Below are 27,224 nucleotides of genomic sequence, written 5' to 3'. Positions count from 1 at the left end.
ATGTTGGTATGTGCAGGGTGGGCCTGACACAGGCCGCCTCCAGCCACTAGGAGTCCAGTGCAGCGACCTGCACTGCGTTGTGGGCCACCAGAACCTTGCTTTAAGACGCCACTGTCCTCTCTGGCGCTGCAGCCGCCCTGTGGCAGGCAAGGTACAGCTGCAGCTGGCTCCTCAGACTCTGGATGCACTTGGACTTCAGCGCCATGATTTCATCCAACCGGGTCACAAAATCTTCAAAATCCTGAGAAAGGAAACAGGACAATTTTTTTTTGCTCTTTTTTTGCCCTCTGCCAGATCTCTATCGTCTGCTTCCCTCAAGATTTCAGAACTACGCTCTCTGCCCCCTACTCCTGCCCTGAAAAACTATGTGGCAACAGTGCAGGATGGGCCACTTCCCGTCTGAGACAGAGAGCAGTGCCTCTAGTCCACGTGTGGTCACTTTAGAGTCACATGCAGGGTCCCCAACAAACCACTAGGAAGGCAGTCGTTGAGGATACAGGTTGAAACCATTTTAGCCTGGGAGTGGGGAGCGCAGCAGCATGTTCTGGCAGTACCTGTCCCGTCGGAGTGGCAAGAGAAGCACAAAGCCCCAACAGTGACCCTTCCCTACACATGACCATGGCAAACAAGGATGACCATCCAAACGAGTTACAGACCGATTCTTAACAGATCAAGTGTCCGGCCAAGGCCACTTACATTCGTTGCTAGCTGGCTCATCAGGGTCTCCTCCTTGAGTCCCAGCTCGGCCATTTCATCCAGCTGTTCCTGGTGTGCCTGAATGACCACCTGCCTGGGAACACCAGAGGGGACACCATCTTGCTTTGGGCCTCCCATCCTCTTCTGGACAGCTGTCCAGCCATGAGGGAGGGGCTCAAGGATTTGAGCAAACCCAGCTTATCACTTCCTCATTTACTCTTTTCTCAGGACTAGTCAAGGGATCAAGGAGTACCAAGCAAGACAAGGAGAAGCAGGCCCAGTGCTATGGCTTAATGCTAAATCCTCACCCATCTGGTAGCTGGTTCCTATCCTGGCTGCTCTGCTTCCCATTCAGCTCCCTGCGTGGACTGAGACAGTAGTAGAGGATGGTTCAAAGCTTTGGGACCCTGTACCATGTGGGAGACCCGGAAGAAGTTCCTGTCTCCTGGCTTTGGATCAGCTCAGCTGTAGCTATTGTGGCCACCTGGGGAGTGAACCAGTGGATGGAAGATCTTTCTCTCTTATCTCTTTTTCTGTAAATCTGACCTGCCTTTCTAATTAAAAAAAAAAAAAAAAAGAGAAACGCCAGAGGCTCCTCAGTTGTCCCTGCCCCTCTGGCAGCGTGAGGGATGGGGCTGGGTGCTGCTTCTCCAAAGGTGCTATTCACGCCTCATGGCTGCGCTGGGAAAGGCTTTCATGGCTATACTCAGCACTGCTGGCATGTGTGACACCAGCTGGGGGCCTGCTGCCTAGTCTGCTCATGTTTCTACTTCCTGTGGGGGATACAAAGACAAATTTGGACTAAAAATGGAAGGAGCTGCCTTTTCCCAGACTCTAAGTATGAAGAGAAACTATGGGGCAACAAGATTCCACTTGGGTGGCCTTCAGCACTGATCTGGGGTAGGGGGAGAATGCCAGTGGGGCTCCAGTTTCGGGGAGAAAGTCCAGCTTACTGTGCTTGCTCCACAGTGGGCTGGTGGAGTGTCCCTGCCGTCGTGGGAGAGCAGCTGGTGACCAGGGGAGAGTCGGGCGTCGTGAAGCGCCTCGAGATGGGCCTCTGCTTGAGCCACATGATGTCCTTGTCGCAGCCAGGCACCTTGATGGAGTCTGCAGACGGAACCTGCTCCTGCCAGCCAAGCCCAGCAGGTGGCTTTCTCTCCTGGGCCCAGTACTGCTCAGCCGCTTCGTTTCTTCCTGTCGGTGCAGGTTCAGAACAGGGCACCCCAATATGTAAGGTAGAAAAGGGCTTTCCCAGGAGATGCCAGGAGGCATCTAGCTCTCTCTCAGCATCTGCATCATAGCACTCACTACCCGTGTTGTCCCGGGGGGAGAAGCATGCGGTCTCTCTGCTCTGGCAGGCCATTCCCAGGCTGCCTTCTGTGATGGGCAGCCTGTCAGGTGGGTGCTGACGAATGGGTGATGGGGACAGAGCTGGCAGACTGCCACTGGACTTGTCATCAGGAGGAGACGAGGACAGCCACAGGCGGGCGGTTGCTGAAGACACAGGCAGGGCTGCCTCCTGTTCATCAGATGACGCTGTGCAGCCCACAGCTGGTCCCCCTGTGTTCCCGGCCCCACCCCAGGCCAGCTGTTCCAAGGGAAAGGTGGCTTCGTCTTCTGGGGTCTCCAGGAGGGACACGGTGAGTGGAGCCATTAGGCCGGAAGCGTATTCAGAGCCCGTCTCTGACTGCCCTCCAGAACACTCCTGGAAAGGGCTGCTGCTTCTCACGGTCCGATCCACGTGAGCCGGGCAGTCGCTGCCAGCACTCAGAGGGGAGGTGACTGAGCCTCTTTGGTCTGGGGATACAGAGAAAGCAAAAGCATCTGCCCCAGGGGGTGGTGCGCTGTCCACTGCCTGCCCAGCAAGTCCACACCTCAATGCATCCTGTCTGCAAGCAAAGGCTGGACTTCCTCTTCTATCTTGGCTGACCATAAAATCGGCCTGGGAGCAGGAGGTTCTCTCAGCCAGGCTGTCCCCTGGAGAGGGCCCCAAGCAGCAGCGCTCTCTGCTCCAGTCCGCGGGCACCTTCCTTGGGCTGGGGCTGAGTGCTGCTCCTCTGTGGCTTTGGGATCCTCTGGAGCACACCCAGCTTCCAGCCTTCTTCTCAGCATCTGGCTCGGGGCCAAAAAGGAGTCCTTGCTGCCTCTCAGTCACAAGTTCCTCCGGCCCCAGGCCCTGACTCTGATGGAGGAAGAACGAGCCCTCACTGTCCTCCGCAGTGTGCTCCTGCTTAGTGCTCCTCTGGCTGGACACATGGGAGAAAGAATCTTCACTGAAGTCGCTGTCATCTGGCTCCTCTGCCTGGGCTCCCTCCGAGCTCTCGGAATGACACTGCAGTGGAAGCGGGCCCTCCTTAGGGAGCTGATACTCTGGGGGCCTGTACTGGCACAGAAACCTTTCCAGCGGTTGATAATTGAGCTTCTGCTGCAGGAGAGGTGGCTGCTGGAACTGCTGGTGATAAAAGCGCAAATGTTCCTCTCTTTCCTTCTGGTGTGGGGGAATGTTTGTCCAGGCTCCGGAAGCAGGCCAGGCCGACACAGCCTCCTGGCTGCACTGACTGTCCTCTGCTAAGTGGTAGGTGCTTCCAAAGCAGAGCTCGACTCGGGACATAAGCTGCTTCTGCACTGGCTGCACGGTCTGCACCTTCTTGCACTTGGCGGGCAGCTTAACCTGTGCTAGGCCTTCTGGGCAAGGCGTCCTGCCTCCCCAAGCCAGGCTAGTTTTGTTGCCCATTTGACTTCTCTCAGAGTACAGCGGTACAGACTCTTCCTCCCTCTTCTTAGCCAGATGTCCAGGCCGTGGGGCTCCTTTCACAGGGCCAGTCTGTATGCCCCACTCCTGGGGAGGACTTTCTCTGGAGCCACCCCTTTTACCAGGGACTTTAGGCCCAGAAGCCAAGGGGACGTTGGGTGGGTGGCTGGCTAGAGGGTGGCCCTTCCCTCTTGTGGAGCCATAGGCCACCGGAAGTGATTGCAGAAGGCCCAGCTTGACTTTTTTTGGAGAACACTTATCCCCTGGCAGGGCTGCAGGGGAGCTCTGAATTCGTTTTGGAGAGGAGTTTCCCGGTGAATGATTTCGACTGGGGGTTGCAGCGCAGCACTTAATGCCTTTCTTTAGTTCTTTGACACTGCAAATAAACCATTTTATGATAGATGTGTATTACAAGCATTGGCAGATTTTTTTTTAAATACGGTGGGAGAGAGCAAGAGGAAAGGGATATTCTACTTCAGCATGAGATACGTGCTTGGCTCTTGAGTTATACAGGGTCAGGGCAGTGTTCCAGCACAGCTAATTAAGCCACCACTTACAGAGATAGCATCCTAAAACAGAGTGCTGGTACACATCCCAGTGACTCTGTTTCTGATCCAGCTCCCCGCAAATACACCCGAGACAGCAAATGACAGTCCAAAAATTTGGCCCCTTGTCACCTACACAGGAGACCTGAATGGGGTTCCAGGTCCCTGACTTCAGCATGGTACAGCTCCGCTTGGGAAGTACAGGCATTTGGGGAGTGACCCAGTGGATGGAAGATCTGTGTGTGTGTGTGTGTCTCCCTCTTTGTCATTCTACCTTTAAAATAAGTAATTCTTAAAAACCAGGGAGCGGCGCGATAGCATAGTGGTTTAAAATCCTCGCCTTGAACACATTGGAATCCCACATGGGCGCCGGTTCTAATCCCGGCTTTCCCACTTCCCATCGAGCTCCCTGCTTGTGGCCTGGGAAAGCAGTCGAGGATGGCCCAAAGCCTTGGGATCCTGCACCCGTGTGGGAGACCCAGAGGAAAGTTCCTGCCTCCTGGCTTCGGATTGGCGCAGCACCAGCCTTTGCGGTTACTTGGGGAGTGAATTATTGGATGGAAGATTTTCCACTCTGTTTCTCCTCCTCTCTGTATATCTGACTTTGCAATAAAAATAAAATAAATCTTTAAAAAATAAGATTTACTTATGGGGCCAGTGCTGTGGCACACCATCTGTGGTGCCAACATCCCATATGGGAACCAGTTTGGGTTCTGGCCACACCCATTCCAATTTTGTTGCCTGCTGGTATGCTTGGAAAGGATGACATGGGGATTGGGCCCCTGCCACCCACATGAGACTCAGATGAAGTTTCAGGCTTCTGGAGTCATCACGGCCCCATCCTGGCCACTGCGGTCATTTAGAAAGGAAGCCAACAGATGAAAAATCCATCTCTTCTTCCATTTCTTCCTTCCTTTCCTTTTCTCTCCCAGACTCCTGTAACTGATAAAATTTTTTTAAAAATTTAATTTACTTGAAATTTGATTTACTTGTTTGAAACAGGTTAGAACAGGAAGGAGGAACAGACCTATCTTCTACCGGCTGGTTATGCCCCAAATGGCCACAATTGCTGGCCCTGATCCAGGCTGAAGCCAGGTGCCTGGAACTCCATCTGGGTCTCTCACCTGGGTAGCAAGGGCCCAAGTGCTTGTGCCATCTTCCACTGCTTTCCTAGCACATCAGCATGAGACTGGACCCGGAGCAGCCAGGACTTCAACCAATGCTCATATGGGATGCTGGTGTTGCAAGCAGCATCTTCATCTACTGTACTGCAGCTCTGACCTTGAAGTCCCTTCATATTCATGCAGGGCCCAGTCTGTGCTCCTGCAGGTGGACCAACTCAGGAATTCATGTTCGACACTTAGTTGCAATTCCACAGTGAGAACCTTCTTTTTTCTACAAACCAAACCCCCTTTCAGTCATTTTTGGGAAAATGAGTTCTTCAACTCTACTTGGTCCTTCAGGAAGCAAAACCTCCAGAAATAATCAGCTGGCTTGAGATAGTTCTGCGAAGGGAAGAATGACTTGAATACACAAAGTTTTGCAGCAACACTGATACTTTGCACTGAACAGTTTCTGCTGTCCGGGCTGCCCTGGGTACAGCAGGGTGGTTAGCAGCATCCTTGACCACCACCCACCAGATGCCAGTAGCACTTCCCTTCCATCTCAACCAAGAATCATTTCTTACCCACCCTGCTGTACAAAACACATGGAACCATAGTGTGAGAAAGCAGACGACGGCGGACACCTGAGTCAACCCAGAAAAATCCTGATCAGTGAGTCAGACATGGCAGCTCTGCCATCAATTCCTGACGAGTCCTTGGACAGAGTCTCTCACCCCTTCTCTACCACTCGGTTTCCACTAGCCACCGAGAAGCCACTGATGGCGTCAGCTGGAGGAGGATGTGCTCTCTTCCTGCTGTCACAGTGGCAGCCGCAGGGCCGAGCAGGTGGCATTCTCAATAGGCATACCTGCTCCAAGGACAGGGTTACAGAGCTCAGGCCAGAACCTTACACATGTGTGAGATACACGCACACGCTCAAAGCCTGTGGCACGGGAGCTGACTTACCGGTCGGCGTAACGCAAGGTGTTCAGGGTGTGTTCAGTGGCTACATGGCTTGGTGAAATGTTGGCGATCATGCAGGTTTTAGCATTACCAATGAAAGAGTCCTTCAGGACCTGTTGTGACACAGAAGGCAGGGCATAAAGTCAACTAACAACAGACGGTGCCTGCTGCTCATGCGCAGAACCCCTGGGCTGAGGTTCCCCTCTGTGCACAGGAGTCCAATCACAAGCAGAAACACCAAGGATCAACAAGCATTCAACTCACCCTTTACCAAAGAATTACAAAAACAGCATTTTAAAAAAGCTAGCAATTTTTGCAAGCAGGATTAAAAAAGACTGATGATCCTGTATACTGTGAGGGCCCAAAGAAATACATGGCTGTGAACTATGGGCCATGTACTGTGAAAAGTTTACTGGAATAAGTAATATGTATTCAAATATAAAAATAAATACACATTACTGATTTGGCAATTACACTACTAGGACTTTATCCTAAGCAGATAATTGCTTTAAAAAAAGGTATACACAGGATATTCATTACAAAATTATATAAAATTTAGGAGTCCATACACATACAACAGACAACTATAAAACAATTAAAACTTCCCACAATACAGGAGGAAAAAAACGAAAATTTGGAAACAATGGTCTTACGAACTTTCCCCTAATCCTCGGTCCTTCTGACCCTAATTAGCTATGTAAACATCTTCAAAACTAAAACAAACAAACAAAAAAATTTAAAACTGATCGTGTTTATAAGAGTATGTAAAGAAATCTGAAACTTCAATCTTCGACAGCACAGTGGGTTAAGCCACGGCCTGCAGTGCTGGCATGACAGCTCCTGAGTCTGGGTAGAATCCTAACCATTCCAGTTTCCTGACAAAGCACCTGAGAAGGAAGATGGCCCAAGTGCTTGGGCCCCTATCACTCATGTGGGAGACCTGAGTAGAGTTCCAGGGCCCTGGTCTTGGCCTGGCCTAGCCCTCAACACTGTGAGCTGCACTCAGAGTCAGTAGATGGAATACACATCTCTCCATCTCTTCCTCTTTCTGTAATTTTGTCTTTCAAATGAATAAATCCTAAAAAGAAATCTTTCCGTGAAGAAGACGTATGACTCCACAATCCTGTGGCTACAGGGCAGAGAGATGCCCAATGGATGCTCACTGCAGTGCGGCAACAGCTGTTACTGGGTGGCAGGGAGGATTTGAAGGTACCTTTGTCTTTGTATATACTGTTTTGGAGTTATTTTAAAATTAGATAGAAGCACATTTTCTAGAGATGAGAAACCTATTTTAAAAATAATAAAGCAAGGGTAGCAAAGTAGGCTAATCCTCCATCTGAGGTCTGGCATCCCATCTGAGTGCCAGTTCACATCCCGATGCTCCACTTCTGATGCAGCTCCCTGCTTATGGCTTAGAAAAGCAGTGGAGGATGACCCACATCCTTGGGTCCCTACGCCCACGGTAGGAGACCCAGAAGAGGCTCCTGACTCCTGGCTTCAAATAAACACAGCTCTGGCTGTTGTGGGCATTTGAGGGGTGAACCAGTGGACAGAAATTATTTCTCTGTAAAATCTACCTTTCAAATAAAAATAAATAAACAAAAATAGAGTCAAGGCAGGCTTGGGACTAGCCATGTAAGTTTTGAAATCATGTTCAAAAAGACAAAACCTAATGTAAAGATCAGCAAGCAGCTGAGTTAGTTTTGTTTTAAAGTTTTATTTTATTAAAAGGCAGAATTAGCAACAGACAAACACAGAGAGGGGCAGATCTGTTGGTTCACTCTCCAAAGGTTGAAGCCAGGAACATGGAATTCTATCTGGGTCTCCCACATGGCTGGAAGGGACCTTAGTAGGAAGCTGGATCAGAAGCGGAGAGGCAGGACTCAAACTAGTGCTTAGCCAGGATGCCGGCGTTGTAAGCAGCAGCTTAGTTCACTGTGCCACGTTGCCGGTCCTGAGCAACTGAGTTGTTCTAGGGCCCAGGAGGCCATCAGTCAGGCGACACAGAGTCAAATCCCTCCCGCAGGCCAGGCTGCCTTCTCTTTGCAGCACAGGAAGCTCTTCCAGATGCCCTGTACCACACACCAGACATGGTGCTGAGAGGAGCCCCGGGCACCCGTAACCATCCTCGCAGTGGGGTGAGCCTAGACCCACGGCTCGCCGGGTCACTCTCCTGCAGCCATCACAGTTGCTGTGATGATAAACAGGCACATTTTCATGATGAAAAAAAAAATTACCTGTATGTAGTTCAAGAACAGTCATAATGTGCATAATTTGGGTGTAGCTTCTCTTATTGCATCTTGTTCAGATTACAAAAGAGCTAGTTTTATAGTCCTAATTTTATAACATGAAAAGTTAGTTTCACTTTTACCCTCTGCTGCTCTGCTGGATATATCTGATGCTAACCATTTCTTCTTCATCCTTTTAAAACGTTTAGGGCAGCTACATATATAATCAAGCAAATGCTTTAAAATTATGCAGGTAATCACACTGGGACACTGTTCTGTGGCTTGTTGTGTATAACATAATAGAGCTTGGTTATCTTTCAGCACACGTAGAAAATCTACCTCATTCTTTTGAACTGCAGCCATTGTACTGAAACACAGCCAAGAAAGTACCCATTACAATCATACCCCCTCCTCAGAGACCCTACCACGTCAGCAACAGCACTGTGGCCATTCCAGTGGGGCCCCAGCTACCGGGTACTGCGGACAGCTCTACCGGAGCAAGCCCCTCGTGGAAGCCCTCACAGACTGACAGCTCCTGGTTCCTCCCCTTCTCTTTTCTAGCATGCCTTGTTGGCAATGAATGCTGTCTGAATGAAGCATTTCTTAGAGTGGAAAACGGAACGAATAAATGAATCCACCAGAATAAGCTTAAGGCTCACATTTAGCTTACCTGAGTTAACTTGCTTTGCCTGAAGGGAGTATGGGCGTGTTCCTGATCCAGGGCTCGGATACATTCCTTCAGCTGCAATAAGCAAATCAAATATGACATGCACAGAGACTAGGAGATCAGGTGCTCCATCCACAGCAAGCTATTTTTTCTTAAGCAAGGGAGGGTGGTGGCAAGAGTTTGGTGCAGTGTTTAGGATGCTTTTGTGGACATTCACGTTCCACACTAGTGCTCCTGGGGTCAAGCTCTGGCTTTGCTTCTGATCCCAGCGGCCTGGGGATGTGTACCCTGGGTGGCATCAGGGGACGACTCAAGTAGTTGGGTCCCTGACACCCACATGGGAGAAGTGTGAGTTCCCGACTCCTTCAAACTGATCCAGCCCTAGCTGTTGAGGACATTTAGGGTCTGGACCAGGAGATGGGAGGTGCCTTTTTGTTTTTTTTAAAATTGAAGTTAAAAAGAAACGTGAAAGAGCTCCAAATAGCCGAATCTGGTACCATGTGGTTGAAACAGATCATAATCCAATGAATAAAGCAAATATCTATCCATTGATATGAGAGATCTTCAAAAACTTCAAGGCAGCAGGTGAGCGGGGAGGTGTGGACATCTGGCCCGCTGGTTGAGATGCCAGTCGGGGTGCTGGTGTTCTGTGTTGGCACACCTGGATCTGGTTCCTGGCTCTGGCTCCTGACTGCTGCTCAGGTGGGGTCTCTGGGAAGCAGCTGTAATGCTCACGTAGCTGACCCCAGATGCTGTCAGCTATTGTGGGCATCTAGAGAGGGGGCTAGCAGATGGGGAGCTGGTGTTTCTCTATAATAAAAAAAAAAAATCTTAAAAGTTCGCTGGGCAGGGTGCGTGGCTTGTGGCATAATGGGCTAAGCCACCATTTGAAATGCTGTCACTGCCTATCAGAGTGCTGGTTCAAGTCCTGGCTAATCTGCTTCCCATATAGGTTCCTGTTTAATGTCCCTGGGAAGGCAGTGGGAGATGGCTCAAATGCCTGAGCCCTTGTTACCCTCATTAAAGACCCAGTTAAAGTTCCTGGTTCCAAGCTTCAGTCCGGCCTAGCTCCGGCTTGAGGCATCCATCTGGGGAGTGAAGCAGAGGATGGAGGCATGTGCATTCTATATATAATTGCCTTACAAATAAGTAAAACAAATCTTTCAAAAATTATGTATACAAAAAAGGTTGATGGTAAACTTTCCAACAGAGGAATTAGTCCGATAATACTTAAATTTCTCTGGTCTTAAAATTACAAAAAGGGACACATAGAGATTCTATATCTTCTGATGTATTACTACAGGAAGTCATGGATTATTCTTGTCAAAAAAAAAAAAAAAAAAGCGCCCAAACCTGATCTAGCCTCTAGTCAATTCTGCCCAATAGAAATGTGAGCCACAGATGCAGATCATATGCATAATTTAGTCCTGTAGCAGGACTAGGCATGTGGCCAAGAGTTAGACACTTGTGTCTGGTATCAGAGTATCTGGGTTCATTACTCACGTTCGCTCCTGACCCCAGTTTTTCCTGCTATGGCAGACCTTGTGGGGAGAAAAGAGTGATTATTCAAGTGATTGAGTTTCTGACACCCACATGGAAGACCTGGACTGTGTTCTGTCTGTTGTGGGCATCTGGGGTATAAACCAGCAAATGAATGCTGTTTCTCACATAAACAAATACAAAGTTAAAACCTCAATTTTCTTACAGCTCTATTTTTAAAATAAAAAGCAAATTATTGTTAATTTATATTTTGTATAACCTACTTTATCTAACAAATTACTTCCACATGTAATACATATGAAAAAAACTATTAATGGCTTTTTTTTTTTTTTTTTTTTGGTAATAAGCCTCCCAAATCTAATGTGTCTTTTATCTTACAGCATGCCTCCACTCAGTCCAGATACATTTCCGGTGCTTGACAGCCACATATGGCTGATGGCTACCATGCTGGACAGCAGAAATACAGATCTTAACCACTTCATAGGAAATGTGTATACAGTAACATGATGGGGATGCTGTTAGCCAAATCAAGAATGGGAAATACAGGGCCTGGCGGCATGGCCTAGCAGCTAAAGTCCTCGTCTTGAACGCCCCGGGATCCCATATGGGCGCCGGTTCTAATCCCGGCAGCTCCACTTCCCATCCAGCTCCCTGCTTGTGGCCTGGGAAAGCAGTCGAGGACGGCCCAATGCTTTGGGACCCTGTACCTGCGTGGGAGACCCGGAGGAGGTTCCTGGTTCCCGGCTTCAGATTGGCTTGCACCGGCCGTTGTGGCTCACTTGGGGAGTGAATCATCGGATGGAAGATCTTCCTCTCTCTCCTCTCTGTATATCTGACTTTGTAATAAAATGAATAAATCTTCAAAAAAAAAAAAATGAGAAATACAACACGTGATCTAGTTTTCTCCAGCAAACACACTGATAGAAAAAAAAAGGAGGGGGAAGAGCTGATGTCAAGATCTTGTTCATATCTTTTTTTTTTTTTTAAGATTTATTTATTTTTACTGGAAAGGCAGATATACAGAGAGGAGAAGAGACAGAGAGGAAGGTCTTCCATTTGATGACTCATTCCCCAGGCAGCTGAAACGGCTGGAGCTGAGCCGATCCGGAGCCAGGAGCCTCTTCCAGGTCTCCCACGCGGGTTCAGGGTCCCAAGGCTTTGGGCAGTCCTCGACTGCTTTCCCAGGCCACAAGCAGGGAGTTGGATGGGAAGCGGAGCAGCCAGAATTAGAACTGGCACCCATATGGGATCCTAGTGGTGTGTGCTAGGCGAGAACTTTAACCACTATGCTATTGTGCAGGGCCCTTGTTCATATCTTAATTTGAACAAGTCAACTGTAAACAGATATTTCTGGGAAATAAAAAAAGATATTTATGAGATAATAAGAGAAATTATAATATTTACTAGAAAATAGGTAACATTAAAGAATTTTGAAAAAATATGTATGTATTTTAAAGGTAGAATTACAGAGAGAAAGAGAGAGACATGGAAAAATTGAGGGATCTTCCATCTGTTAGTTCACTCTCCAAAATGGCTGCAAGGACTGGGGCTGGGGCAAGCAAAGCCAGGAGCTTCATCTGGGCTTCCGTCATGAGTGCAGGGGCTGAAGGACTGGTGCAGGCACGTTAGCAGAGAGCTGACTCTGAAGTGGGGCAGCAACATGAGAACCAGCACTCATATGGGAGGCTGGCATTGCAGGGAGCAGCTTAACCTGTTCCACCACAATGCCAGTTCCAGAAAACAGTATTAAGATTATATTAAAAATAAGAGACCTCGTATCTTTTTAGATATAGAGTGAAATCCTGGTAAAACAAATGATAAGATAACTTGGACTTTAAAATATCCCAACCAGAGAAGGCTAGATTTTTTCCCCCCTAATGTTGATTGTGAGGAGTGACTCAAACATTGACCCTGAAGGCCCCTGCCATTTTGAACTCAGTGCTATTTTTAATATCAGCTTCCCCTAGGTCAGCTTCCAAGATTCGTGGACCCTTCAGGTTCAAATTTTGTTGCCTGCCAATCTGCTGTAACCTCATGGCGCCATACCTGACAGCCCTTTCCACCAACCCCTCGTGGTCCTTCCCCCTAATCCCCTCAGCTGCCACAAACCTATCCACCAATCCCACAAGGACTGTGTTGTCCGCCCCTGCCCCCAAAAAGACACACTCCCGCAGGCGTGTTTCCCTTTGTGTGCCGCCCCTGCCCCTGCCCGACTCCTGCCCCATCTGCCTTCCTTCTGCCTCTCTCACCCTTCACTGTGGCAGGAGACACTCTCCTTCCCTTTCTCTCCCTCTGCCTCCATGCTTGTCTTCACCCTGCTGGAATAAAGGACCTCCTAGGTGCCTCACTGAGTCTGGTATTTTGGCTTGCTATGGCAAACTTATTCAGAAGAGAGCTTAGTTGCGCAAAAAAGACACTGAAATTGTTACACTATTTGTTTTACTGTTTGAAAAACTAACACGGTTTTCTTTCGGGGGGGGGGGAAGGGGGCGGGGAGTTTACTAAATTAACTATTCAGTGACTGCAGAAATACTTCTGTTCCTGATGGGGATTGACCAGAGGAAGAAAAGACAGGGAGGGGAAAAAAATTGCTTAGACTGTCAAAAGTCTGACTGGGTGGCTTCCATGGCCAAACCCAGAATTCCACGACCAGGTAAGAACTTGCCTGCTGCTTGGATTCCCCAACCCCTTCCACCCTCATCACCCTTATCTCCTCTAGCTTAAGGTAAAGGGCAAAAGTCTCTCAAGAAGGAATTTTAGAGTAAATATTGTGAACAACTTACAGCCAAAAGACTCTGGTTTATCTCTGCGCCTTCCATCTTGGTCTGTCTGTCTGAGTCCCTGGCATCTGCTGCTCTTTCACTGCCAGCCAAGTCAATAAAAGAGATCCTGGAGAAGAGAAACAGCAGGAATGATTTCTTGGGGGCTGTTGACATTCTGCGACCTCAGGAAGAGATTAATTCTGGCTCATCCTCGGGAAAGAAAAAAACATTACTGTCAGCATTCCAGAAGGAGCACAAGATTCTGACCTGTCAGCTGCTGCTGGCACCCTTCACTCAGACACTTCTGTTGGCTTTAATTATTTTGAGAACAAAAGAAGTGAAATTAACAAAGCATTTTTTCCATAAGGCTAAATCATCACAATGCAAATCACTTATGTGACCACTTAGATAATGAAATAAGAACTTTTTTGGGCTACTTTCCAGCTTAGAGGAAAAAAAAACAGAGAGAAAGAAAGAAAAAGGACTCATTATTCAAAGGTGAGACAGGCTCATCCATCAGCATGGCAGAGAGTTTGCTAAGATAGCACAAGTGAAGCCATGGACCTATCCAATTGTCTCACGGTTTCTTTCAAGAAGAATGAATTAATAACCGCCCACCCCTCTTCTTTATGGTCTGTGAGCTTGCAAAGATGCATTTTCTGCTGTTTCTCTGCTGATACTGTGTTTTATGTTAGAAGCAATCAATGTCCCTTTTAATAACTTAGGGTTGACCAACAATAGGTCATTACTTCATGGTTAATCACTGATGGCACTTTAGTACAATGATTTATTTCATGGCTAACAACTCAACTTTGTGTCCCTGTAATGAAAAACTCTGAAGAGGGAGGGTGTTCTGTTGTTGATAACACATATTTCAAAGTCATAGTAAGGAAAGGCAGACGATGCAATTCCCTACACAGTTCCAGCTCACCTGCCAAATGTCCTCTTGGCTGAATCTTTGATCTGAACCTGGATGATGGCATGGGAACGGGAGGAGTCGGCATTTACCCCAGTGGCCCCAGTGCTGCGCTCCTTGCTGCCCTTTAAGATGACCTGAAAACAAAATCCACAGGATGACTTCCCCAAGGAGTAAACAAAACCCTCAGGCTCCTAAGAGTTGGCTGGGAGCCATAAGGATCAAACACACAATCTGATCAGTCACACTGCAGTTTTTTCCTGTCCAGGTGGAAAACTGCCCAAACTCTAAATCATACAAAGTAAGTACCCAAAGGCAATGAAAACAATATGGAATACTAATCTTGTCAGAGAACATTCAAAAGCTCAAGAGCTAATTTACTTCTTGATCTCATACACTCCTCTTAATATCTTCGATGGATTTAGACCAACTAAAATCCCCAGGGCATAACTTGGCTTCAAGCAAGATCTCTTAATACCCATCTATCTTAGTAACTGAAGCAAAGGACAGAAATGTGTATTATGGAATGACTGATCACATCCACCTGTTCACCCAGGACGGAATCATAAAGGGGGCCAGGCCCGATGTGTACAGGAACATGAAAGGGATGAGTTATTGTAATTACCCCGAGCCCATGATTTCCCTGGAGAGAAGTCCTTCTCCTACCCTAACTGGGAGTCAAGACTAACAAGTTCCTCTGGACACAAGAATAAGGGGAGGGGGGAGGTGACACCCCACAACAGGACTCTAGCCATTGAAAACACAGCCATATTGGAACACACTGTGCAGATTCTGGACGGGGGGAAACATCTTGATTACTAGGAATTAAAAAGGTAAAGAACTTTAAAAACATGATCTGATATAATCCCCACAACAGCCTAAGGTGAGTAGTAAGCATGACTGCCATCCCAGTTACAGCTCAGGAGCAACTTCAGAGGCTGATTTGCTCTTAGCCTGCTGAGCACCAGAGCCAAATTCCACATCTGGTATGCCTGACTCCATGCTGTTTCTACCACACTGTGGGACAGATATGATAAATTCATTGATTGGGAGTGGAATTAAGTAAAGGAATGTTGTCCTTTTTTCCTCAATCTCCCAGAATTTTAATTTATACCATACTGAACATAGCCAGTTTTCAGGATAAATCCTTAATTTAAAAGTTAAGGATCAAAGTTCGTAAGAGGACAAGTAGGAAAAGTAGATTGCTAAAAATAAATTAGGGCGCCTGGGGCAAGGGCTCAATTGGCTAATCTTCCCTTGCAAGCGCCAGGATCCCTAGTGAGTGCTGGCTCATGTCCTGGCTGCTCCACTTCTCATCCAGTACCCTGCTTATGTCCTGAGAAACCAGTGGAGGATGGGACCCTGTACCTGTGTGGGGGACATAGAAAAAGCTCCTGGCGCCAGGGTTTGGATTGGCTCAGTTCCAGCCACTGTGGCCATTTGGGGAGTGAACCAGCTGATAGAAAAGGTCGCTTTCTCTTCTCTCCATAAATCTGCCTTTCTTTTTCTTACGAAGGCAGACACACAGAGGGGAGAGACAGAGAGAAAAGATCTTGTGTTCATCCCTTGACTCACTCTGCAATGGCCAGAGCTGAGTCAATCTGAAGCCAGGAGCCAGGAGCCTTCCAGGAGCCTTTAAGAAAGTCTTTTATCGTAAGCTCCACTAAAAAACAAACCTGTTACAAACACCTGCCCATTTGTATAAGTAATATGATTGGCAGATTAAGGAAGGAACACAGAGAAGCTAAATGACTCATCTACAGTCACATAAGTAAAATATGTTCAGACCAGGAAGGAAAATGAGGTCCCTTCTTTCATATGTGAGTAATTATGCTACTTCTGCGGAGACCCAGTGAGCTCAGTGATACTCCAGGCCAGGCCCAGAAAGAAACTGAGGATACCTGCTGGGTCACCCCAGGGGAGCCAAGAATAGTCATTTCCTGGAATTCTATTACAGAATCTTTTCTTTTTTTAAAGATTTATTTGGGACCGGCGGCGTGGCCTAGCGGCTAAAGTCCTCACCTTGAACGTGCCAGGTTCTAATCCCGGCAGCTCCACTTCCCATCCAGCTCCCTGCTTGTGGCCTGGGAAAGCAGTCGAGGACAGCCAAAAGCTTTGGGACCCTGCACCTGTGTGGGAGACCTGGAAGAAGTTCCTGGTTCCCGGCTTCAGATCGGCGCAGTACCGGCCACTGCACTCACTTGGGGAGTGAATCATCGGATGGAAGATCTTCCTCTCTGTCTCTCCTCCTCTCTGTATATCTGACTTTGCAATAAAAATACAATAAATCTTTTAAAAAATTTTTATTTTGTTTTTATTGGAAAGGTAGATATATACAGAGGGAAGGGGATATATAAAGATCTATCCATTGGATCACTCCCCAAGTGGTTACCATGGCTGCGGCTGAGCTGATCTGAAAGCCAGGGCCAGGAGCCTCCTCCGGGTCTCCCGTGCAGATGTTGGGTCCTATGGCTTTGGGCCGACCTCGACTATTTTCCCAGGCCACAAGCAGGGAGTCAGAAGGGAAGTGGAGCAGCCGGGATATAAACCGGTGCCCACAACAGATCCTTGTGTATTCAAGGTGAGAATTTAGCTACTAGGCTACTGTGCCAGGCCCTATTACAGATTCTTTTCAAAAATTCATTAAGTTTCCTCTCTGATGGACTGCAACTTCCACTGGTGAGCATGAGAACCAGGACTGGGAATGTGCTTGGCTGGACAGGAGGTGGCACGTGCTGGCATGAGTGTGGGCCCGAGGGCGGAGTTGGCTGAGTTAGGCTTCAATGCCCAATGATGTATATGAGATCTCGATGGGATTTGGGGCAGACTGAACCAGTCCACCGCACATGCTGGCAGGTACAGGAACCAGAACCTGGGGGCGGGGGGCCAGTCCAGTGGGAGCATTGGGGACTCTGACTGGGCTGCAGCTCCCCCTGGTGTCCATGAGGGCCAAGCATGTGGTGGACAGGGCTGGGTTGGGCTGTAGAACCCACTGGTTTGCTGAGGATGGAGGGCAGAACAAACTGATCATTAGCCTAGTGAAGCTTGACAGCACATTTCTAGGTCAACAGAGACTTGGAGGTGGACTATGATAGCCAATCAACTTTGGAATGAGTTCTGCATCCTCGGAACAGCAGTATCAACAGTATCTCAGAACCCTCAGAACAGGCTCCACATCCGGGAACCCAGGATGACAACAGGTGACAGTTCCCCATTCCCGGGGTAATGCAGTGGTTGGGAGGCTGGGTGTGGTTTCTCCTCTTTCCCCCATATACAGAAAGAAGAAAAAGAAAATGTGTAAACAATGGTCTCACCCACTATCCCCTGATCCTCGATCCTTCCCACTCAGATCAACTATGTAAACATCATCAAAAATTAAAAAGTCCCAAAAGAAAAAAAAATAATAAAAAAGAAAAAAAATTTAAAAGTCCCTATTATAGATTTTTAGGATTATAGATTATAGGATTATAGATTATAGGATTTAGCCACTGAGCCATCATGCCAGGCCCAGGTTTTCTTTCTTTCTTTTTTTTTTAAGATTTATCTATTTTTATTATAAAAGGCAGATCAGATTTACAGAGAAAGACCTTCCATCTGCTGGTGTACTCCCCAAACAGCTTCAATGGCTAGAGTGGATTTAATCAGACCGAGTCACTAACGTGGGTGCAGGGTACCAAGGACTTAGGCCGTATTGTACTGCCTTCCCAGGTCATAAGACAGCCCAAGTACCTGGGATCCTGTCATGCACATGGGAGATCTGGATGGACTTCCACCAGGCTCCTGGCTTGAGCTTGGATCAGCTCTGACAATTCCAGTCATTTGGGGAGTGAACTACTGGATGGAAGATCTGTCACTCTGTCTTTTAAGTAAGGTCAGACTGTCAGGGTTAATTCACCAGTGCTACAAATCGTTGTGAAATTTCAGTAAACCACTTGATTTTTCAGGGCTTCAGTTTTTCAATGGGACTCTTGTAAGTTTGTTCTGAGGATTTAAAAAAAAATGCATTTAAAATATTCAATATCATGTTGGCACACAGCAAGTTCTCAAAACAATTTTAGAAGGATACCAATATTAAGTTATTTTTCATAAATTCAAAATAATAAAGAGTTCCATGGGAAAATTCAACTTAACAGATCAATATGAAATAACACACATTTCCCAGTATAAGCCAAAAAGAGACAGGATGAAGGGAGGTACAGAGGGAGGAAACAGAGCGAGAGAGGGAGGAAAGAGAGAGAGAAAGCAAGGAAGGACAATCTATTTGGAGAAGCGCAAATCCAGCAACTGAGAAAAACGAATGCAATAATCTTAAAAATCATTAGGGATCGTTTTCCTGTTTCCCAAACTTCTCTTTCCTTAACTAGAATATCAGAGCTCCTAAGTCTAGGTCCTTTAGAGAACATACTCTGTGAGTGGTGAAGCAGGGATCTGGGTAAAACTTCCGAATTCCATGGTTCTAGGAAACATTCAGAGACTTACTAGTACATGTGACAAACCCGGCTAGCATCACACTAAGCCTTTTAGTATGGGATCTCATGTCCTTCTCTCTGTCATCCAATTCAATTATCTACTCCCATTTATGTGTTCCAGTTAGAAAGGTAGAGGCTATGCTTAAAGACAGGCAGTGCTGGCAGCCAGCACCCTCTGGTTGCAAGGCTGGAGTCGTCTCAAGCTTCCTGCATGAATATCAAAGGAGGACCCAGAGCACTGCATCAGTCTGGCTTCGTGTATAACATCTCTATTATCTGTATACACCTGCGAGGCCCAACTAGGAGAAGCTCTTGGGTGGGCAACGTCCAGGAAGCAGGTTTGTCTAAAATCCGAGGAAAGCATGCCTAAGATTATGTAAAATGTCTAAAAGAATGGCTTAGAATCTTATAAATAGCTAATACTGAAAACAAGAACGTGCCCATTTAATTGCCTAACAAAATCTGGATTCTGAATGTGATGAGGTGGTGAGTACTCTGCAAAGGAATTGTCCTGCTACTTCACGGGAAAGAATAAGGAAACAAATATCAGAAGGAAAAAAAAACCCTGAAGGAAATACACAACAATTACGTGTGAACAATGAAGCTGCCAGTCGTGCAGGCAGGCGACAAGTGGCCATGTCCGAGCAATGCTGAGGGTGATCGGGGGTGGGAGGCACTGGCAGAGGACACCGGAGCCAGCACACAGGTGATACCCACAGTGACACCTGAGAGAGAGAACGTTTGACACCTAAGTCAGCAAGTGCTGCTGTTTGAAGCCCCTGAGGACAACTGTGTCAGACATACATAATTTAAACCGGCTTTCCACCTCCATCTCAGTTGGCTTCCTGCTTGTCGAACACTGCCTATGTTGTAGACTGAGGGTATCAATGGCAATTCAACAAGATGTTCTTGAGTAACTTCTGTTTTTCTTTGGAACCATATTTCAGGATAACACAGTACCATAAGCTCTACCAAAACAGAGCAGCTGACTAGACACCTAACTGTATTAGCACAGCTAAGGCCCATGGTCAAGGTAAAGGAATTTCCTTCCAGTGTTCGTTTCTTCCTCATTTAATCGGTCTAATTTCCAGGAACAAAGAAATCACGAGGACCAAACTTGCCTGAGGCTCGAGGCATGAATAAAAGGACCACAGAAAAAAAGCTTCTGAGAAACAATTTCTTTGCAAGTCCTAATGGAGGAAACTCTGGGCAGTGTAAGAATGCTTACGGCGGGCCCAATGCAGCAGCCAAGCAGCTAAAGTCCTCCCCTTCCATGAGCTGGGATTCCATATGGACACTGGTCCATATCCTGGCTGCTCCACTTCCTTTCCAGTTCCCTGCCTGTGGCCTGGGAAAGCAAGTAAGGGTGGCCCAAAGCCTTGGGACCCTGCACCCATGTGGGAGACCAGGAAGAAGTTCCAGTTTCCTGGCTTTGGATCTGTTCAGCTCTGGCCACTGCGGGCACTTGGAAAGTGAAACAGCAGATAGAAGATCTTTCTCTTTGCATCTCCTCTATGTAAATACAACTTTCCAATAAAAAATAAATCTTAAAAAAAAAAAAGTTCAGGGATTCAGGGGAGCTCTTTCAACATGTGCTGTCCCCAACTTGACTTTACAAGCACTAGAAAGTAACCCTATAAAAGACACACTCGGGCCCAGTGCAATAGCGTAGTGGTTAAAGTCCTCGCCTTAAACACACTGGAATCCCATAAGGGCGCCGGCGCTAATCCCAGCAGCCCCACTTCCCATCCAGCTCCCTGCTTGTGGCCTGGGAAAGCAGTCGAGGACGGCCCCAAACTTAGGGACCCTGCACCCACGTGGGAGACCTGGAAGAGGTTCCTGGTTCCCGGTTTCGGATCTGCGCAGTACCAGCCATTGCACTCACTTGGGGAGTGATCATCGGATGAAAGATCCTCCTTCCTGTCTCTCCGACTCTCTGTATATCTGCCTTTCCAATAAAAATAAATAAATAAGTAAATCGTTAAAAAAAAAAAAAAAACCAGAAAAACAAAAACCAGACACACTCAAGTGCTGTCCTTGGGTTTTGGATCTCAGAGTGCTGGAGTCAGAAACACACAGACATGTGCTCGGTTTGGCAGCACATACACTATAGCTGGAACGATACAGAGAAGATTAGCATGGCCCCCGTTTGAGGATGACATGAAAACTTGTGAAGCATTCCACATTAAAGAAAGAAACACCTAGACATGAGACCCCAAACTTTAAGAAAAACTTCCTATTTGTTTTAGGAAAAAGAAGCTATTAGAAAATATTTATGTCCATGGTGGGATACACTGCCACTTTACACACCCTAGTTTAACTATCAGGTTTGAAAAAGTAACAGAAGAATTTCCTATGAGCACTGTTATCTGAAATTTAAACATACCTTCTTTAAATACCCATTTTTTTTTAAAGATTTATTTTTATTACAAAGTCAGATATACAGAGAGGAGGAGAGACAGAGAGGAAGATCTTCCATCCGATGATTCACTCCCCAAGTGAGCTGCAACGGGCCGGTGTGCGCCAATCCGAAGCCGGGAACCTGGAACCTCTTCCGGGTCTCCCTCGCGGGTGCAGGGTCCCAAAGCTTTGGGCCGTCCTCGACTGCTTTCCCAGGCCACAAGCAGGGAGCTGGATGGGAAGTGGAGCTGCCGGGATTAGAACCGGCGCCCATATGGGATCCCGGGGCTTTCAAGGCGAGGTCTTTAGCCGCTAGGCCACGCCGCCGGGCCCTAAATACCTATTTTTAATCAAACAATTATGAACGATAACTGCTATAAAGATACTAATTCACCAAGTGTCTTTTTCCTTAAGAAGAAAAGGTGATTCCTACTTATGCACTATGGGTAGTTTCACTATGGCTAAAAAATGAATCCAGGGCCCAGCGTGGTGACCTAGCAGCTAAAGTCCTTGCTTTGAATACACTGGGATCCCATATGGGCACCAGTTCTAATCCAGGTGGCTCCACTTCCCATCCAGTTCCTTGCTTGTGGCCTGGGAAAGCAGTTGAGGATGACTCAACACCTTGGGACACTGCACCCGCGTGGGAGACCTGGAGGAGATTCCAGTTCCTGGCTTCCGAATGGCACAGCACCGGCTGTTGCGGTCACTTGGGGAGTGAATCATCAGACAGAAGATCTTCTTTGTCTCTCCTCCTTTCTGTATATCTGACTTTGCAATAAAAATAAATAAATCTTTAAAAAAAATTCTAAACTAGAATCAGATTTTTCAGTTAAAAGCTATGTGTCCTTGGGTTATAACCTAAGTTTTTAGCATGTTTTCTCCTTTGTAAGATCAAGTTTGTTATGTTTATTGACAGTGAAAGTACCCACTCTATAGTCAGAGTATGGCCAGGATTGGAGAGATGAGCTGCATTGAGTGTCCAAGGCCTGAAGTTTATTCTGAACTCAGAGCAGAGCCATGTACCATGTTCGGGGTGGGCGGTGTCTCTGAGCATGCACAATTGGCATAACATGCTCTTAAATATACTATGTTTTATCAGCATTTCAGATCTCAAGAGTTATATATTTTTTTAACTATTATTATAAGGAAGCAAAAGTTGATCAGCAGTCAAGACAGCTGTTCAAACCGGTAAAAACCAGTTTTTTGTTTATCTGCTCAGTGCAAGGAGATGGTTGCATCTGGCTAATTAATTACTGATGGTAAGGGTCTGTTTCTTTTCAAGAGATGGTTTGATGTTGTTAATGCCACATACCAGGTTTCTGGCCGAAGTCAATTATTTGTTTATTCTGTCTCACTAAGCCAGCTATCTATACTACATCCGAATGACTATGATGGTTGCAGGTCAGAAACAGGTGTATTTTTTTTCATTTTTAATCTTTTATTATTATCATCATTTTATGATACAGTTCCATGGGATTTCCCTTATCCCCTAACAGGTGTACTTATAAAATAACGCTCACCATCATATTTTTTTGATGGCAGCAAATAATAGTACAGTCATTTTGGAAAACAGTGTGGCAGTTGCTCAAAGAACTCAGAGTATGACCCAGCGGTTCTCCTCCTGGGCATATACCCCCAAAACCTGAAAAAGTTAAATCCACATAAAAACTTCTACATGAATGTTCATAGCAGGATTACTCATAATAACCAAAAATGAAAACAATTCATTGACTGGTGAGTGGATAAATATAATTTAGGGTCTATTCATACACCAGTATTTATGCATCCACAAAAAAGGAATGAAACACTTATACACAGTAAACCTGAAAATATTATGTGAATAAAAGAAGCCAGAGACAAGAGCAGCCTACTGTATAAGTCTATTTATATGACTGGAATAGGCAAATCTATAGAAATGGAAAATTAATTGTTGCACTGTGGACGGGAGAAATAGGGAGTGACTAACAAAAGCTACAGAGATTCATTCTGGAATTAATGACAAAGGTTGCACAATTTTATGAATATACTATAGAAATCACTGAATTGTACTCTTGAAGAGAGTAAATTTTACAGTCTATGAACTATATTTCCACTTAAAATAATACAACCCATGCCTGGGCCCCATCCCTAAGAGAGCCTGATCTAAATAACATGAGGACTCAGGCATTAAGACATAAAAACTGGGAAGACGGCCACAGAATGAGACAACACTCTTTTGACACAAACACCTAACAAAACATTCATATCTGGACAAATGGGATACAGTGGGTTAAGCTGCTTCCTGCAATGCTGGTCAGTTTAAGTCCTGGCTGCTCCACCTTTTTTTTTTTTTTTTTTTTTAAGATTTATTATTATTTATTTGAAAGGCAGAGTTACAAAAGAGACAGAGGTCTTCCATCTGCTGGTTCACTCCCTAAGTGACCACAACAGCTGGAACTGGGCCTGTGCAAAGCCAGGATCCAGGAGCCTCTTTTGGGTTTCCTGCCAGGGATGCAGGGGCCTAAGGACATGGGGCCATCCTGCACTGCTTTCCCAGGCTATTAGTAGCGAACTGGATAAGAAGTGGAACAGCATATGGGATGCTGGCAACACAGGTGGAGGCTTAACCTATTATGCCATGGCACCAGCCCCCCACTCCATTTTCAATCCAGCTCCCTGCTAATGTATCTGGGAAAGCAGCAGAAGATGGCCTGAGTACTTGAGCTTTACATCCACACAGAACACCTAGATGGAGCTGCAAGCTCCTAGCTCAATCCAGCCTAACCCCAGCCACGGAGGCCATTTCAGAAGTGAACCAGTCTCTCCCTCTCTTTCTGCAACTCTGCTTTTCAAATAAACAATTAAAAAAAAAAAAAGGACAACAACTCATATCCAGGCTACACAAATTGTTAAGGAAAAGATAGAAACCTCCAAATAAGCAAAGGACTTAAACTGGCATTCCTAAAAGTGGAAATCCCAATGACATACTAAAGATAACATGTTTAACTTTATTCTCATTCAGGAAAATGCAAATTTAAATCACAATGAAGTAAAACTTAAAAACTCCTAGTCTGGTAAAAATTCAAAAATCTATTAATAAAAACAACTGGTGAGATGAAGAACAATGGGATTGGCCATCTAGTACAAGTGGGGAAGGATTCCACCTTGGAAAACAGGTGACCTTCAGTGTGGTGGAAGATCAGCCTGCAGTTCTCCCCAACCATTCACAACTACTGCAGGGCCTAGAGAAGCCAGGCGCTCTTACTGAAACACACGAGCGAGATGAGGCCACTCAGGGCTGCATTGTTCAGAACATTCCCAGAACAGAAGCCACTCCAACTGTCCATCAGTGAGAGAATGATAAATTGCGGTAATGTTCCTATGACAGAACACTCCACAGCAAATAATAATGAACAGAATAACAGCAATGTGCAAAAATACAAAATAGAACTCAAAAGCACAATGTTGAACAAAAGAAGTAAGACACAAAAGAGTATATAGTCAGTGTGGCTCTATTCACAAAATAAACAAAATTACATGATTTCAGGATGAAAGCACAGGTGCTGAAACTGTTAACAAAGAAGGTGATTAGCATAAAGTCAGTACAATAGCAAGTTGCACAGCCAGGCTTGTGGTGCGCTGTAATGCTCTATTTCTTGATCCAGATAGGTAGTGCTTATTTCCTTACTATTACACATTCCTGCTGCATGCACACCTCTGTATAGTGCAATGTTTTCACAATAAAACAGGTTACAACATTTTTTAAGTAAGGGGGAAAAAAATCTCCCAAATATCTAATATAAAGCCAAGGTTAAGAAACACTGCATTAAAGGATGGTTCATTAGAAACATATTTATACAGAAGTTATTAAAGGTCCAATCAGGGGGGGAAAACCCTAAATATCATGTTAACAGTTATGTTAACTTCACAGGCAGAGGGGTTTTATATATATTAGGGTACCTTTATTTTCTCTCTTTTTGTATATTTCTGTAATGTTTAGGTGTAACAGTGAACAAGTACTGCTTTTTTCATACTAACATCCTTTAATAAAAGATCTCAAAATTCCTTTCAAAACAAAAAAAAAAACTATTGTCTCAGGGGTTGGCTGTGTGCCACAGGCGTCCCATACTGGGATGGCAGCTGGAATCCTGGTTGTTCCACTTTCTATCTTGCTCCCTGCTAATGTGCCTGAGACAATGGCTGACAACAGCTCAAGTGCTTGGGCCCCTATCATTCCTGTTGGAGACTGTGGGAGACCAAGATGGAATTTCTGGCTCTGGCTTTGGCCTGGACCAGACCTGGCTGGTACGCCCACGTGGGGACTAAACCAGGTAATGAATGATCTCTGTCACTCTGAAATAAAATTAATCTTTTTAAAAAAAATGGTTGACTCAGGAAAAGGACATTTTCACCATAGTCTTTGACTTGAACCCCAGTGAAATAGATGCTTATGTAACATTTCATTTTAAATATTTGTCTCTAGCAGTTTTTCCCAGAGTCCACTACCATAGAAAAATACAGTAACAGTGTTTAAAACTTGCCAGGGTGTGTCTGCCAACGTGCTGAAATTCCACCATGTCCTACTGCCCCTTAACCAACAGAGAAACAAGTTAGCCTCTCAAAACAGGTCACATTTTACAACTGCAAAGTGGTATGCTTGCTACTGACCTTGGCTTAACTGTGAGTCCACTGCACTGGCTAGAAGACAAAATGAATTCTTTCTCTGTCCTTACACTGCTACGGGGGGTGACGAGGGAGCGGGGAGCAAGAGAGAGGAAGAGTTACCTCCAAGAGGAGCTCCACACTCTCCACTTGAAGCTCTCGAAGTCCCACTATCTGCACGGTATGCTTGCTATCTTCTCTTGCGAAGAGCCTGCAGGGGCAAAAGCATGGTCAGTAGAGTGTTCACCTCCCCTTCTCCCCCTCCTGATCTCAGACTCAGGGTACAGGCACAGCCCTTGATTGTTTAAAACAAATCAAGCATCTTCGGCTATAATTTAAAAATGAGCACATAAGCAAAACATATGCCAATCAACACATGGCATTTTCCTGGCTATAGTGATTGGTTCAGTAATGGATATGGGATCTATGCCAGTTCAGTCAAAACAAAGACCTGGTGTGGTTATCAGGTGCCTGGTGGCAAGATAGCTTCCCTCCTTTCTCAGACAGTAAAAGTGTGGGGGTGGGGCAGAGGGGCAGTGCCAAGGTGTTCTTTGAGCGCCGGTTCGAGTCCCAGCTACTCCACTTCCAATCCAGCTCCCTCCTAACAGCCTGAGAAAGCAGTGGAAGATGGCCCAAGTCCTTGGGGCCCTGCACTCATGTGGGAGACCCAGGGGGAGCTCCTGGCTCATGATAAGCTCTGCTGCGGCTGTTGCAGCCATTCAAGGCATGAGCCAGCAGATGCAAAATCTCTTTAATTTTTTCTCTGTGACTTATGACTCCACATTTCAAATAAAAATAGATAAATCTTTAGGAAAAAAAAAAGCATTAAAAGTGGATCCTCTCTCCTTCTCCTTCTGGCTTCCCGCCCCCCTTCTTCCTCCCCTTCCTCCTTGCCTCCCTACCACCTCCACCCCCGTTCCTGTCCCACTGGAATAAACCTCCTAAGATTAAAAAAAAAAGTGGATTCTTTTTTTTTTTTTTTTAAAGATTTATTCATTTTATTACAGCCAGATATACACAGAGGAGGAGAGACAGAGAGGAAGATCTTCCGTCCGATGATTCACTCCCCAAGTGAGCTGCAACGGGCCAATACGCGCCGATCCGATGCCGGGAACCAGGAACCTCTTCCAGGTCTCCCACGTGGGTGCAGGGTCCCAATGCATTGGGCCGTCCTCGACTGCTTTCCCAGGCCACAAGCAGGGAGCTGGATGGGAAGTGGAGCTGCCGGGATTAGAACCGGCGCCCATATGGGATCCCGGGGCTTTCAAGGCGAGGACTTTAGCCGGTAGGCCATGCCGCCAGGCCCAAAAAAAAAAAGTGGATTCTTAGGACATCCATTAGCTGTTGAAGCCAGTGTTGAGATGCAGTGAGTAAAGCTGTTACCTGCAACACTGTCATCCCACACGAGCACAGCTTTGTTTTTTTAAGATTTATTTTTATTGGAAGGGCGGATATACAGAGAGGAGGAGAGACAGAGATCAAGATCCTCCATCCAATGACTCACTCCCAAGTGACCACAACGGCCGGTGCTGCGCCAATCTGAAGCCAGGAGCCAGGAACCTCTTTCCGGGTCTCCCAC

General features: G+C 46.3%; 1 protein-coding gene and 1 non-coding gene across 3 annotated transcripts in view; one reads left to right on the top strand and one right to left on the bottom strand.

Annotated features, from left to right (window-relative positions):
- The window catches only part of KIF24 (kinesin family member 24), a 65,484-nt gene continuing 38,260 nt past the window's right edge, over window positions 1-27,224 (bottom strand). For both annotated transcript variants that reach the window (XM_004581216.2, XM_058672667.1), the window contains exons 6-13: window positions 25,769-25,856; window positions 14,148-14,269; window positions 13,238-13,343; window positions 8,958-9,029; window positions 6,063-6,172; window positions 1,650-3,824; window positions 697-790; window positions 1-241 (exon numbers count right to left, since the gene is read on the bottom strand). In XM_004581216.2, the coding sequence (XP_004581273.2) occupies window positions 101-241; window positions 697-790; window positions 1,650-3,824; window positions 6,063-6,172; window positions 8,958-9,029; window positions 13,238-13,343; window positions 14,148-14,269; window positions 25,769-25,856 (2,908 nt within the window). In that variant the 3' untranslated portion in view covers window positions 1-100. The remainder of the gene's footprint in view (window positions 242-696; window positions 791-1,649; window positions 3,825-6,062; window positions 6,173-8,957; window positions 9,030-13,237; window positions 13,344-14,147; window positions 14,270-25,768; window positions 25,857-27,224) is intronic.
- Window positions 20,685-20,791, top strand: LOC118759921 (U6 spliceosomal RNA). Its single transcript, XR_004996462.2, has one exon. It is a non-coding gene; the product is annotated as a U6 spliceosomal RNA (small nuclear RNA).

This window comes from Ochotona princeps, chromosome 14 (assembly GCF_030435755.1).
Source record: "Ochotona princeps isolate mOchPri1 chromosome 14, mOchPri1.hap1, whole genome shotgun sequence".
Classification (NCBI taxonomy): domain Eukaryota; kingdom Metazoa; phylum Chordata; class Mammalia; order Lagomorpha; family Ochotonidae; genus Ochotona; species Ochotona princeps.
This window is presented reverse-complemented; position numbering and strand designations above follow the sequence as displayed.